The sequence below is a fragment of the Pelophylax lessonae genome (genome assembly GCF_965119305.1).
Source record: "Pelophylax lessonae genome assembly, chromosome: 7".
In the NCBI taxonomy this organism is placed as follows: domain Eukaryota; kingdom Metazoa; phylum Chordata; class Amphibia; order Anura; family Ranidae; genus Pelophylax; species Pelophylax lessonae.
In genome coordinates, this window is record NC_138774.1 from 231085409 (window position 1) to 231101342 (window position 15934).

Sequence of the window (15934 nt, forward strand, 5' to 3'; positions counted from 1 at the left end):
CTTGACGGTCTTCTTTCAACGACCTTTGGCCACACACTTCCTGGTGCTTACCTTCCTTCAAAGGGTTTGAAACTTGGCTCCTCCAGTGCGGTCTCTGTTACCGCTTCGAATCTCAACTTGGTGATCTCAGTGCTCCAGAAGTCTCCTTTTGAAAATACTTGGGAGATTCCCCTGTTTACACTGTTCCAGATGGTGGCCCTTTAGGCAGCAATCACCTCTGCGAGCAGGGTGTCCGAATTGGCGGCGTTATATTGTCATTCACCTTACTTGGTGGTCCACAGAGATAAGGTGGTTCTTCGCCCCTGTCCGTCGTTCCTTCCAAAGATTGTCTCTGATTTCCATTTGAATGAAGACATTGTGTTGTCTAGCCTGTGTTCCAGGCTGAAACATCAAAGAGAAGTGGTGTTGCATGCTCTGGATGTGGTTCGGGCAATCCAGGTGTACCTGAAAGCTACGGAGTCTTTTCGGAAGTCAGACTCACCATTTGTGCTCACGGATGGGCCTCGGAAAGGACTGTCTGCTTCTTCTGCAACCATTTCCAGATGGATCAGACAGACAGTGATACAGGCCTATTCCATCAGGGGTCACATTCCTCCTTTCCCTGTCAAGGCACACTCTACTTGGGCGCTCAGTGCTTTCTGGGTCTTCCGTCATCAGACGTCAGTGACGCAGGTGTGCAAGGTGGCCACTTGGTCGTCGGTACACACTTTCACAAAGTTCTATAAAATGGATGTGTTGTCATCTGCGGATGCCTCTTTTGGCCACAAGGTTCTGCAGGCTGCTGTTTAGAGGGCCTGTTCCCTCTTTGGGGATGCAATGTTTTTAGGTGGGCTCCAGTTGTTTTTTGGTTGAACTCCTGTTACCTGGTTGGCTAAGTTTTAGCCTTGGGAATTTTTTCTTGCTGTTCCCACCCCTCATGTTTGACACTGCTTTGGGACGTCCCAATGGTTAAGAAGATCAGGAGCTGTGTCCGTCAATGAATGAAAGAGAAAATTCGATTTTTGACTTACTGTAAAATCCATTTCTCTGATGTTCATTGACAGACACAGCACCCACCCCTCTGTGGAGTTGTAATTCTTTTGACACTGCTTGTAACATAATTGAGTACCTATAGCAGAGATGGGGGGGTATACCTCCTGGGACTGCCCATAGGCATAGTCAGTCTTTTTTTCTGCCTAGGGTCCTACTGCTGTAGGGGGCAGTATAACCCAATGGTCAAGAAAATCAGGAGCCAAGTCCGTCAATGAACATGAGAGAAATGGATTTTACAGTAGGTCAAAAATCCAATTTTTTCAGCCAGTGGCTGGCTTTCTCGTGAAAGCCATCTGAGTGTCTCATTAGCCACTGGATCATTTTCAGAGCACCGGGAAAATTGTGGGGGATTCTTTGCTTTTAAAGGTAAAGGAGAGCTTTTGGGTTTTTTTGACCCCAGATCTCTCCATAAAGAGGACCGGTCATCCTTATTTCTCTTATAAGGGATGTTTACATTCCTTGTATTAGAAATAAAAGTGATAAAAAAAATAACTTAAAAAGGCACAGTGTAAAAATAAAATAACTAAAAGGGAAAAAAAAAAAATGAAAAGTGCCCCTATCCCTGCGTGCTTGCACACAGAAGCAAATTCATACATAGGCCTCGCACGCATATGTAAACAGTGTTCGCTCCACATGTGAGGTATCGCCGTAAACGTTAGTGCGAGAGCAATAACGTTAGCGCTAGACCTCCTCTGTAACTTTAAATAGGTAACCTGCAAAATTCCACGAGTGTGCGCAATTTATAGCATGACGTGTTAGGTATCTGTTTACTTGGCGTAACATCATCTTCCATATTTAAAAAAAAAAAAAAATGGGATGTATTGTGTTTTGTTTTTAAATCCATTAAAGTGTATTTTTTCCAAAAAGAATTACATTTGAAAACAGCTTTGCAAATACCGTGTGAAATAAAACAATTGCCTATTTATTCTCTAGGGCCTCTGCTAAAAATATATATATATATTGGGGGTTCTAAGTAATTTTATAGCAAAAAATACCAGAAGAGGCTTGGTCTTCAAGTGGTTAAGAAGCAGCATTGTCCCCCTAGGGCAGGACTACAAACAACTGCCCCCTCTCCTCATCGATGAAATCAGGGGAAGTGTTCTGTAGTCCTAAGAAATAGCTAAGAACAGTGTAGCACAGGGATCTCCAAACTACGGCCCTCCAGCTGTTGTGGAACTACACATCCCATGAGGCATTGTAAAACCTTGACATTTACTGACATGACTGGGCATGATGGGAATTGTAGTCAGTGGCGTAGCGTGGGGGGTGCTGAGGGGGCCACTCGCACCGGGCGCAACATTTAGGGGGGCGCATCCCACGCCCGCCATCCGCGGGGATCATAGTGTCCCTTTATTTTGATGATGCCCCGTCCAGCGGCCCGCCCGCCCGCACTTCTCTTCTTGGCTCCGTGACTGCTGCTTGGTGCAGGAAGAGTGGCTGACCGCTGAAGGTGTTACGTGCGGCCAGGGGGCGGGGCTTGTCGGACTCGTGGGTGAAGATGACAGTCTTGTGCATGTGCAGCACTGCTTCCGGAGTCTCCCCCTGCTATCCGGGCCGGCCGCCGACACGCTGTTCCCTCCACTCCGGATCGCCTTCTCGAGTCGCCAGTTTTTGGACACAAAACAAGGTAAGTGATCTGCTGCCTGCCCCCGGGGGGCCAGTAAAGTGGACATGGGAGGGGGTGAGGTGGGTCAGTGTAGGGGGTGTCAGTATAGGTGGGTTTCAGTGTATGGGGGGGTGAGTATAGGTCTCAGTGTAGGTGTTAGTGTATGGGGGGGTGTCAGTGTAGGGGGGTCAGTGTAGGTGTCAGTGTAGGTGTCAGTGTATGGGGGGTGTCAGTGTATGGGGGGTCAGTATAGGTCTCAGTGTAGGTGTCAGTGTATGGGGGGGTCAGTATAGGTGTCAGTGTATGGGGGGGTCAGTGTATGGGGGGGGTCAGTGTAGGTGTCAGCGTATGGGGGGGGGGGGGTGTCAGTGTAGGGGGGTCAGTGTAGGTGTTAGTGTATGGGGGGGTGTCAGTGTAGGGGGGTCAGTGTAGGTGTCAGTGTATGGGGGGGTCAGTATAGGTCTCAGTGTAGGTGTCAGTGTATGGGGGGGGGTCAGTATAGGTGTCAGTGTACGGGGGGGGTCAGTGTAGGTGTCAGCGTATGGGGGGGGTGTCAGTGTAGGGGGGTCAGTGTAGGTGTCAGCGTATGGGGGGGTGTCAGTGTAGGGGGGTCAGTGTAGGTGTCAGTGTATGGGGGGGGTGTCAGTGTAGGGGGGTCAGTGTAGGTGTCAGTGTAGGGGGGAGGTCAGTGTAGGTGTCAGTGTATGGGGGTTGTCAGTGTATGGGGGGGGTCAGTATAGGTCTCAGTGTAGGTGTCAGTGTATGGGGGGGTCAGTGTAGGGGGGTCAGTATAGGTGTCAGTGTAAGGGGGGGGGGGTCAGTGTAGGGGGGAATGTCAGTGTAGGTGTCAGTGTATGGGGGGGGGTCAGTGTAGGTGTCAGTGTATGGGGGGGTCAGTATAGGTCTCAGTGTAGGTGTCAGTGTATGGGGGGGTCAGTGTAGGGGAGGTCAGTGTGAGAATGTGGGGGGGTCAGTGTCGGTGTCAGTGTAGGGGGGTCAGTGTAAAGGGGTCAATGTATGGGGGGCTCAGTGTATGGGGGGGTCAGTGTCGGTGTCAGTATAGGGGGATAAGTGTAGGGGGGTCAGTGTATGTGTCAGTGTAGGGGGGTGTCAGTGTATGAGGGGGTCAGTATAGGTGTCAGTGTATGAGGGGGTCAGTGTAGGTGTCAGTGTAGGGGGGGTCAGTGAAGGAGTCAGTGTAGGGGGGGTGAGTGTAGTGGTCAGTGTAGGGGGGGGGTCAGTGAATGTGTCAGTGTAGGGGGTTCAGTGAAGGTGTCAGGTAGGTCAGTGTAGGGGTCAGTATAGTAATTAGGCAGCTCCGTGTAGTGGTCAGGTAGGTCTGTGTAGGTGTCAGTATAGTAATCAGGTAGGTCAGTGTAGGAATAAGGTAGGTCTCTGTAGTGGTCAGCTAGGTCAGAGTAGGTGTCAGTGTAGTGGCCTGTGTAGTGGTCTAGTAGGTTTGTGTAGGGGGCGCAAATTACTTGCATTGCCCCGGGCGCTGACAACCCACGCTACGCCACTGATTGTAGTTCCTGAACAACTGGAGGGCCATAATTTGAAGACTCCTGCTGTAGCAAATCACATTAGAGGCATGGGAAGTTTTATGGTGAAAAGATCAATTCTTGTGATTCATTTCTTACCTCCAATCACCACTTATCTTTCTCCTCTTGAACCGTCTCCCCTGTGTTATCATCAGTATCTACTTCAGCACTTTGACCCATTTTAGTGATATGGCGCAGGAAGGACGTTGCATTAAATGCCCTCTAAAAAAAAATAAAAAAATAAAATAAAGCTGTAATATAATTTTCTTATCAATATATGTTTTTAAAAACCTAATTTCTATGCATGCTAGTACTTATACAAGTTAGCCATATTGATGGGGTCTTGATCATCCTCTGCAAATCTTTAAGACAAGGTCTTTCTCAAATAATAGGCACCTTGCAGTCTCTAATGACATGAAACACCCATAAGGAACCCTGTAGCCAGATCCTGTATAAATAATAAAATACACAGGAAAACATTGAGAAATCAACATTTTTGACTCCCATCACATGACCGATTGTCATGCTTACAGTTTGATCTTTTTTTTGGGACCAGGGCCCTGTAAATTCTTCTAAAACCTTGCATGCCCCAAAAGTAAAAAAAAAAGTTATGCTATATACCCACCCAAGAAAAGGGGTTGCAAGGTTTGGATTGTAATGTTGGAGGGGTTCTGGATGGGACAGAGTTACTGTGGCCCCGGGGGGGGGGGGGGGGATTTGGCTTCTGGAGGGTGTTAAAGGGCTCTGCAGCAGACTTGGTGGTGGCCCATAGGGATAGAAGGTTTCTTGAGGGGGCGGCGGAAAACTGTGGGGAATGGGGTCTCTGGAGGGTGCTCAGATCTGTGCAAGGGCTGGGGACTTTACAGGGACACTGTGGGAGGTTGAGGGGGTAGTGGGGGACACTGTGGGAGGTTGAGGGAGTAGTGTGGGACATTGTTGGAGATTGGGGGGCACTGTGGGGATTGGAGGCTCTTCAGTAGGCTGGGGGAACTGCAGAGGGGTGGTCGGCACAGTGGAAGGTTGAGGGGGTAGTGTGGGACATTGTTGGAGGTTGGGGGCACTGTGAGGGTTTGGAAGCTCTCCAGTAGGCTGGGGGGCACTGCAGGGGGCTGGTTGGCACAGTGGGGGTTTGAGGGGGCATTGTGGGACCTTGTTGGATGTTGGGGGGTACTATGGGGGGTTGGTGGCTCTTCAGTAGGCTGGGGGGGGGGGTCCTGCAGCAGTCTTAGTGGCACAGTGAGAGGTTGAGGGGGCATTGTGGGACATTGTTGGAGGTTGGGGGAATTATGGGGGGTGGAGGCTCTGCAGTAGGCTGGGGGGGCACTGTAGGGGGGAGGGTTGGCACATTGGGAGGTTGGGGGCATACAGCCACTAGCTGACACTTATGACCATAGGAGATAACTATATTACACACAATACAGCAAGTTTAGTTGGAAGCTGTGCGGATGTTTTTCGTGATCGAAACGATCGAGCAAACATTTTATACACTGACCCCAAAGAGTTGCAGACCATTCATAATACAATGATCATCTCACCTTCCACTGAGTCCGGGCAAAATTCTTCTGGATTTGCTCACTGACAGAACCGTGGATGTCTCGTTCTAGAGCCGTATCTCCAGAGATCCTGCCAGGAGCAGAGAGAGCAGCATGTGGGATTAGAGATATCAAATCTGATCATAGTATATAGCATGATTCTTACTGCCTTTATATACACAGCAATCAAATATTAGGCCATTGACATTAATCGGATGGATTGATGCAGATTGCTGAAGAGCGAGAGGTGAATGAATGGACACTGTCAAGACAGGGAGGGATGGATGAAGGGTTGAATAGATGAATGGACACTGTCAAGGGAAGGAGGGATGGATGAAGGGTTGAATAGATGAATGGACACTGTCAAGGGAAGGAGGGATGGATGAAGGGTTGAATAGATGAATGGACACTGTCAAGGGAAGGAGAAATGGATGAAGGGTTGAATAGATGAATGGACACTGTCAAGGGAAGGAGGGATGGATGAAGGGTTGAATAGATGAATGGACACCGTCAAGGGAAGGAGGGATGGATGAAGGGTTGAATAGATGAATGGACACTGTCAAGGGAAGGGTGAATAGAAGAATAGATGAATAAACACTGTCAAAGGAGAAATGTATGGATAGAGTTTGTTGAGGGTGGATGGATAGTGTTGAGGGAAGAAGGGATGGATGAATGCTGCCAATGGAGGGGTGGATGGACACTGTCAAACAAGTAAGGGATGGATTAATGAATTGATAGACACTGTTGAGAAAGGGATGGACAGATTGATGGACACTGTTGATATACAGTAGATAACAGATGAATAGATTCATATAGATAGATTATGCATTTAGCTTAAATTGGATGGATGGAGGCATGGATGGATGGATGAATGGATAGACGCTGTTTTGGGATGGATTGATAGACACTGTCGAAGTAGGGAGAAATGTATAGGTGGGTGGACGGACAGACACTATTAAGGGGGGGGGGGGAATGGATGGAAGGTGTACTATAAATATTACCACCAGACAGATAAAAATGATTGATATTACTGCAGATCTGTATTGATTAATAGGTTATACAATGTATTTAGTAAGTCAGAGAGATGAGCTCATCATTTTGCTGCTTCTCCTTCACTGTCCAGTCACAGGTTGGGAGAGAGACAAGACCCTTTTCTGTTACCTAACTGCATTAGAGAAAAGTCAGGTCTTCTTTAAAGTCAGACAAAGCTGTGCTGGGTGGCAGAGCTGTGTAAATCTCAAGGCTTAATAGACAGAAATACAAATCCTTTGGCAAGTAAAACTTCCCCTTATCTGTATTTCATTGTCGTATTTAGATGTTTGCCCGGAGATACGCTCCAACTCTGTATTTTTTCCTTTCATTTGGATTATCTGACTCCCGCCTCTCCTTCGGGGGCTGCTGAGCGCCGATCAGGTCATTTTTCTATCTAACCAAAGAGATTGACTTTGCTGGGAGCACCAACACTGCGGCATCCATCACACTGAATGGGTACACAAGTATCATTTACTCTATTAAATGTTTTGCCGCTTATTCATCACATAAGAAAAACTGCACTCAATTATTGGGACTCCTGAAACGAACCCAGAATGCAATGGGGAATGGCTGGGAGCTCTGCCAAGCACTGCGGGGCCATGGGATGCTTGTTTAATAGGAGGAATGAAGTCTTATTTTTTTCTGTTGCCGTTTAAAAAAAACAGATTGGAAAAAGGAAGGTCGGAGAAATTGAGAACGTGCTGCTTATAAACATTGTTCTGCCTGTAGGAGCCTCAACGACCATAGATATTTTATTCTGCAATCAAAGCTTGACTGCCAAAAGCGATCTAAATACACAAATGGACTACATATACAGGATTGTTTTACCAGTCAAACGATTTGTATTAATACTCATCTAGTCCTGGGATTTACACAGCTCTGCCACACAGTGCAGCCAGGTGCTTGACACCATTTATATCTAAGGAATAAAGTGGGGTCCTCTCTTCAGTCCTAGCCTTCTAAATGATAGTGAAAAAACAGAAGCTGACCAGGGAGGTCAACCTTCTGCTCACCATGCTCTAATGTCCTGTTAGCATGTTCACTGTCAACACATTTGCATGCAGCACACCTGATTGGCCCCCGGTCTCACAACAACCTCCCCCAGTCTAAATACTGCTGTATAAAGAATCCCAAGAGGCTGATGATAATGTTTCATTGAGTACTAAGCTGCATTTATTTAGGTATTTTATATCCATCTGGAGTTAAGATTAAAGGTGGATTACTGTACAGGACACTAGGGATGGGTCCTGGAGAGGAGATAAATCCCCCACTGTTTCTCATGGGTTTTCACCAATGCAAGGTGCCACGTTTCGGGTAGCCCAATTAAAGGACTGTTAAGTCTTCATTTGGGACCCAGAATTCAGAGACTCGGTGAGACTTTGGGTGGGAAAGAGCCTCCAAACCCTGATTACAGGGACTTTGGTCCCAAAGGGGTTAACCCACCTGCAGGAAGGCCTACAAGGGGCAAGTGTGGACTGTCTGGCATCTGAGACATTGTTCGCTGAACTTCTGCAACCTTTCTACAGATTGGGAACCCTAAACCCTGGTGTGGGATTGGTACGCTGGTGGTGTGCCAATGTGTTCTTTTCATCATATCAAAAATATGGACTGTTTTTTCCTTTGTTTTGCTGAAGAAAGCGGTTTTGTTTGCCTAGTTTTGAGCGTACAATAAGAACTGATCACTTTTACAAATGGTTGGCTGGTGATCCTTTGCTCCAATAATTCACCATGCACTATAAAATTGATAGTATAATCTCCTTTAGATCCCTACCATCAACTATGAAGTGCAAGGGCCTGTATGATTTGATACGAACTGAATTGATTGTTTTGTTTTTTGCTCATATTGGGCAGTGTTGTCCAAAGCATCGGCAACACAATGGCAAGGGAAATAACATTATTTTCAATTGGTGTTGTTTGCACCTGTGCGCTGCAAAGAAATTATGCCTGTTTATTGTAGCACCCTCCTAGGTAGGTATCAGATGAGAGTTTAATTTTTGGGTCTTTCTGCTTACCATGAAGATTTCCAGGTAAATTTAGAGTGCTCTCTGCCTATCAGGGAGCAGGATCCATTGGTAGGGTTTGCTCAGGGTTTGCACAAGCTCAGCTTGTCTGAATGTTTCACACTGGTCCAAAAGGTAGGCATATTGGACAGTGGGAGGAAACCTGACAAGTGAGGGCACAGGCATTGTTACAGACCTGGTGATTGGCAGAGGAAAGTGCATGCTGGGTGACTGTATAAATGCCAAAGGCACATGTGCTCAGGGTCTTCGGCTGGAGAGCGGGGTCCCGGAGAGAGGGGGCGGCTGCCCCTCCTCTGTAGAAGCTGCAATGTAACTTGGGTAATCGACCTGAGGGCCTGAAAGTCAGATAGGAGCTAAACCTGGATGTCCTGCAGAGCTGACTGGAAGACACTGCAAAGGATCTGATTCTGCCTACAGTGAGTACAGATCTATGTCATGGGGCCTGTCATGTGAGGGCCATCCCTTGAGGTGGAAGAGTCAGTGAACGGGTGTCAGTCAAGGGGATGCTAGAGAGTGTCCTGAAGATAAAGTAGTTGCATCAAGTCTGCTGCTAAAAAGGGCAAGAAGACCTAATTTATCTATACAAGTGGCAGTATGGTAAAAGCAGTGTGTCTGCTTCCACAAATAATTTGGTGAGGCCAAGAGAGTTTTCCTTGTCTACTGTGAATAGTTCGGTTGGAGAGTCCCACTATTCCCTTCTACCATCCAAGTTCCACAATAAATACAAAAACCAAATATTCCTGGACTGTTTATTGAGTAAGGAACAAACCGGGAGTAAGGAGGGATATGTGAAAAACCCCCATCAACTGTGTGCAGGTAATCAGAGGGAGACCCTAGAAGTCAACACACAGCAAACCCTATGGGGACAGTGCTACATAATAAATAGGCCGTTATGATTTTCTCTCATTGGAACGCAAGATGAGCGGTCAGCTTGGTAATCTTACCATGGATGCTGTAGGGCTTGTTCACAGGTCAGTCTTTTCTCCGGCTCCCTCTCCAGCAAGTGTCGGATAAAGTCTTTAGCTGAGTAAACAGATGAAAAAAATATAAGGATCAAAGTTCTACAGCTCCCCACAATTTATCACTGACTGACGACAGTCTAGTCATGGCAGACAAAGACCTACACTTCTGGTGTCACAGGAAGTCCACAACCATCAGAAATTCTCATTTGTCTTGTCTGGTACTCCAGTACCACACCGTTCTACGACAGTTGTTCCCAGGCTCAGTCTTCAAGTACCCCCAACAGGTCATGTTTTCAGGATTTTCTCCACCTTGCATAGGTGCATTAAATCAATGTCCATGGCTTGGTACGAGGGCTATACTGAAAGTAATGCAAAAGTGGGTATAACTTTTTTTAATAACTTACATAGGTTGTCCACATTTCACATGTTTGTAGAGTAACTCTTATATGGCCTGCCTAACTCTCCCTGTATAAACTCATCTTCTTTTTCATTGCAGGTAAATAATGGATTCCAAGCAGAAGCAATGTGCCCTCATTGAGATCTTGATGAAGGAGGAATGCAGACTGTCCAACATTGATGGTCTCTCACTGTGTGGTTTGTCTTCAATGTTGGTTTCCCCTTCGTTAAACTTCATCCATCTGGGTGCATTGCTCTTGTGTATGGTGTCATCCCCATAAACAATCTGTATCCTTCTGTGGATGTCAGACAGCCTGCACCCCTCCTTCATGGCACACTGCTTCTGCTTAGAATTTAATTTGAAAAAGGAGGAAAGAAGGAAAGAAGGAAGGAAGGAAGGAGGAAGGAAGGAAGGAAGGAAAGAAGGAAGGAAGGAAGGACGGAAGGAAGGAAGGACGGAGAAAGAGGGAAAAAAAACTACTGTAGAGGAAGAAGAGTTGTTCTACCAACATGTGAAAATTTGAATGACCTCTGCAAGTTGATAAAACATGTATGACCACTTCTGTATTACTTACCGTACAGCTCTCAGATTTATGTCAACTATTTTAGTTAAAGGAAATTTCCAAAACATGGTCTATTGGAGATACTTGAGTACTTGAAGTTGGGAATTACTGTTCTACAGGACAAAATATCACTAAACATTGGATGTACTGTAGAGATCCCAATATACAGATTCCTACACGTTTAACTAGCCTTTACTCAGTGCCCTGCGGACAACAATGCATAGTTGTTTAGGGGTTAGTAGTGATGCGCCAAACATACCTGGGTTCGGTACGGGAGGGGTTCAGCGAACATGTATATATTTTGAGTGCAAAAACTGACATCAATGGGAATAGAATGGTAAAAAAGTTCTGGCTATTTTCTGGGATAATATGGAAGGAATTGTCAAACAATGGGCATTGGGAAGTGGGTACTGCCCTGGGTGAGATGTATCAAAGCCAAAAAAAAGAAATTTAAAGAAATGTAATTTGGGTGCAAGCAGTGATCTTAGTAATGCTTAAAGTGAAACATTAAAAATGCCATACTCCAATAAATACCATGCCTGGGGGATGCCTGAGGCGGTGCATCCGTGCAATTTATATTACCTACTACAGCATGGGTGTCCAACCTTTTGGCTTCTCTGGGCCACATTGAGTGTAGAGAAATTTTCTCGGGCCGCATATAAAATATATACTATAGTTAAGGTACATAAGTAATAAAATGCCGCAGCGCCCTTTCCGCGCCGCCGCGCCCCCCGCAGTGAGTTAACACAACTAGAGGATGATCAAATGAAATGGAATCAGTATACAGAGGGTTACTTTTTCTGAGAGATAATAAAGGAACACTCTAAACCACCATGGTCACTTTAGTGATTTGAAGTGGTCATGGTGGTAGGAGTCAGAAACACTGCACATGCTCCCCTCCCCTCTGAGGCAGCCTCTGCCTACTGTTAGTTGTAAGCTGATGTGGCCATGCCCTCGACGCGACTTCCTTCCTCCTCAGCAAAAAAAAAAATTGTCAGGGGGCAGTGGGCCGCATTGCCTGCGGTTCCGGGCCGCAGGTTGGACATGCCTGTACTACAGCAACAGTAAAGTTTACAAAGAGAAGAGCGTGTTTAAATTACTGGCAAAGTTACAGTTTCTTGCTGCTTCCTCCTGTTTGTAGGCAAACAGAAGGACACAATAGGATTACGTTTATCTATACCAGGCGCTTATCCTAGATGAGGGTGTCATACAGATGTTAATGGAGGACCCTCACAAAAAATGGCATGGGTTTCCCTCCTAGTATTCTCTACCATCTTTAGGTCCGATATGTATTTTAAGGGGGGCCTCATGGAAAAAAAAAAAAAAAAAAAAAAGTGGATTTTCCAGGAGAAGCCCATACAAAAAAATAAAATAATAAAGCATTAGGTCCCCCCTCCACAAAATTCCAAACCAGGAAAGGGGGACATATATGTCAATCAAGATGCGCTATACCCGTCGAAGGAAAAAAAGAAAAATTACCACTTGGCAAATGACAGCTCCCTGGTGAGCAATATAAGGGAGGGGGGTGTGGATAGTGTTAAACATTATTTATAAAATATGGCCATTTATTATATTTAACCGGTTGCCGACCGCCGCACGACTATATACTGCGGCGGTCAGCCCCGGCCAGGCAGAGTGACGTATCGGTACGTCACTCGCCTGTCACTGACTTGCGAGCCTATCGCGGGCGGGCGCGCGCCCGCCGAGGCGCGCGCCCGCCGCGGCTCGTTCACAGGCAAGTCAGTGCGTGTGACCGGCGGACTCGATGTCCGCCAGTCACACTGCGATCGCTCCTGTGAAGGGAGAAAGACAGAGCAGCTTGTGTAAACAAGCTGCCTGTCAGTTCTCCCTGTGTAAAAGTAAAGATCTGTCCGTTCTACTATGTAGAACGGTGGATCTTTGCTTTTACACCAATAGGAATGTCCCTACACAGTTAGAATCACGCCCCTAGGACACACTTAACCCCTCCCTGTCCAATAAAGTTAACCCCTTCCCTGCCAGTGTCATTTTTGCAGTAACAGTGCATATGTATAGCACTGATTACTGCAGTAATGTCACTGGTAACCCCAAAAGTGTCAAAAATGTCAGTCAAGGGTCCGATCTGTCCGCCGCAATGTCGCAGTACCGAAAAAAAAAAATCGCAGATCGCCGCCATTACGCGTTAAAAAAAAAAACACCAAAAATGACAAAAATCTTTCCCTTTGTTAGTAAACGCGATAACTTTTGCGCAAACCAATCAAAATACGCTTTTTGCGATTTTTTTTACCAAACATAGGTAGCATAAAACAAATTGGCCGAAAAATGTTAAAAAATTTTGATTTTTACTTTTTTTTGGGGGGAATTTCATATAAAAAAAATGTGAAAATATTGTTATTTTTGCAAAATTTACGCTCTTTTTTTGTTTATAGCGTGTGATCAAAAAAATCGCACAGGTGATCAAATACCACCAAAAGAAAGCTCTGTTTGTGGGAAAAAAAGGACGTCAAATTCGTTTAGGTACAGCGTCGCACGACCGTGCAATTGTCCGTTAAAGTCACGCAGTAAAAAAATCGCAAAAAAACCCCTGGTCCTTTAGCAGCCAAATCCTCCGGGGCTTAAGTGGTTAAGAAATGATCTCACCCCCTATCCCCATCCCTTTGCTTATGTGACCAGGGACTCTTGGTCATATAAGTGAAAGGACCAGGTGACATTAGTGGTTGGTAAGGACGTGGTGGGTGCCAGCACCTGCTACTTCCTTAGCAACAATTAATAACCAGCTTTCAGATTCTTCCAAGCCAAATACCCTAAATGTTTGGCATTTCTGAAATGTAATTGGCAGCACTGTGCTGATGTCGTCTGGAGCCCGTCCTACCAGCTACCAATTGTAAGTATGTGATCATGAGCTGTCGGTAAAAGCTCGGCTACAGTTCTCAGTTACCCTGATGGGTTGCTGGGCATTAAGAACCACCTGCTATGCAACCACTAATAAAGAACAAGTCATGGCTGAACTTTGTAAGAATCTGAATATTCGGTCTTCAATTACTTTAACCGGGCAGGCAGCCCAATCAAGCCACAAGGTCCCTTTTGTCCTCAAGCCTTACTGGCTTTCATTAGAAATAACACCCATTTGAAATATCACACAACCACAAAAGAATGACAAAAAAAACACATCAAAAGTTAAACATTTCTGCTGCAATTTAAGTTATCAGTAGCATTGTATCAGTAGCAGTATCTAGTTCCCTATGAACTGGTTTCTTTTGTATTGTCCCCCAACGTATCTCTAATGGCTGACAGCTATAAGCTAGGATACCTCTATTCCCTGGGGATCCTATTATTTCATTTTATTTCGAGTGAAGATCTTTTTCCTGTCTTTATTAGAAGGGGTTTTTGTGGCTCTGGAAGCATGAAGATATATTTTTGCTTTACAAGCATTAAGTGAATTTAAACCGTCTCGCTTAAAAAATGTTGGTGGAATGTGATGAAAGGAGCATCCAGTGAAGTCATACAGAGCGAAGATGACAGGAGGATCTTTTTTTATCCACACAGATGGAGGAAAAGGCAGCGAGACCAGAAGGATATATGGCCCATATATGCACTTCTCCATACCCATGCCATAATTAACCATAGGATCTTTGACTTGTCTAGGGCAGCCTTTCTCAACCTTTTCAACACAGAGGAAACTTTGAAGTGCATTTCAAGTCTCAGGGAACCCCTGCTAGAAATGATTTTATATTATATATATATATATATATATATATATATATATATATATATATATATATATATATATATATATATATATATATATATACACACACACACACACACACATACACACACACACACACACACACCTCATGATACATTAGTGTGATGGTCAGTTGGAAAAATGCTCCTTACACTTGTGGTCATTGGGAAGAATTACCCCCTTGCAGATAGTTAAAAAGGTCAATGGTATCAGAGGGAACTTATCTAAGAGACAGAAATTGCTTATTGCTCAAAGAACCCCTAGGTACCTCTGGAGGAACCCTGGTTGAGAAAACCTGCCTAGGAGATCAGTATAAGAGGATTGAGTGCCCCAGCATAGCATTGCTTACACTTTAACCACTTCCCGCCTGTCCTATAGCAATATGATGGCCGCAAAGTGGGTAATTTATCCTGACTGGGCGTCATATAATGTCCAGCAGAATACGCCTCTAATGCGCACCCCCGGGGGCACAGCCCATCCCCGATCATGGTAAACCACCAATGAAATTGGATGTTTACCACATGATCGGCTGTGTCCAATCACAGCCGGTCACAACTGTCAACAGAGGAGCCGTTACAAGGAGATCCCGGCTTCTTCTCCTCACACACCGATCGCGTGTGAGGAGGAGAGCAGGGATCAGTGAGTGATATCTACTTTACTGTTACATTACTGTGCACCACACGACCCCCCCCAAATAAAGAGAACCTGCCACATCCCATCTGGATCGGTCACACAGCCCATATGCATCCGTCACAAAGCCCATATATTATATATATATATATATATATATATATATATATATATATATATATATATATATATATATATATATATATACACACATTTCTTCATTTTCTCAAGAATTGTGGGGAAAAAAAAATGCAACTACAAAAAACTCACTATGCCTCTTACTAAATACCTTGGATTGTCTACTTTTTCCAGAGGGGTCATTTGGGGGATATTTGTACTGTCCTGACATTTCAGGGCCTCCAGAAATGAGATAGGCGGTCAGTACATCAGGTGTGATCAATTTTCAATGATTGGCACCATAGCTTGTAGACTCTATAAAACTTTCACACAGACTAAATAATATACACTAACTTGGGCTATTTTTATCAAAGATATGTATCAGTATACATTTTGGCTCAAATTTATGAGAAAAAAATGACTTATTGGCAAAATTTTATAATATAAACTAAAACAAAAAAGTATTTTGTTTTCAAAATGTTCGCTCTTTTTTCGCTTATATCGCAAAAAAAAAAAAAACAGCGGTGATTAAACATCACCAATAGAAAGCTCTGGGTGCACAAAAATTATAAAATTGTTGTTTGGGTACAGTGTAGCTGAACCTGTAGCTGTGTGACTGAGTAATTATCATGTCTGAGAGCACTGAAGGCTGAAAATTGGTCTGGGTAGGAAGGGGGTATAAGTGCCCTGTATTGATGCGGTTAAAGCGTATCTTGACAAAAAATGAAAAGCTGAACTAACTCCAAAAATCCTGGTCCCTACTGTAGACCCCGCT

General features: G+C 45.0%; 1 protein-coding gene across 1 annotated transcript in view; it reads right to left on the minus strand.

Annotated features, from left to right (window-relative positions):
• Positions 1 to 15934, minus strand: part of PNCK (pregnancy up-regulated nonubiquitous CaM kinase) — a 161716-nt gene that overhangs the window by 9653 nt on the left and 136129 nt on the right. The window contains exons 9-11 of the mRNA XM_082264521.1: positions 9709 to 9787; positions 5715 to 5802; positions 4279 to 4401 (exon numbers count right to left, since the gene is read on the minus strand). Of these exons, the coding sequence (XP_082120647.1) occupies positions 4285 to 4401; positions 5715 to 5802; positions 9709 to 9787 (284 nt within the window). The 3' untranslated portion in view covers positions 4279 to 4284. The remainder of the gene's footprint in view (positions 1 to 4278; positions 4402 to 5714; positions 5803 to 9708; positions 9788 to 15934) is intronic.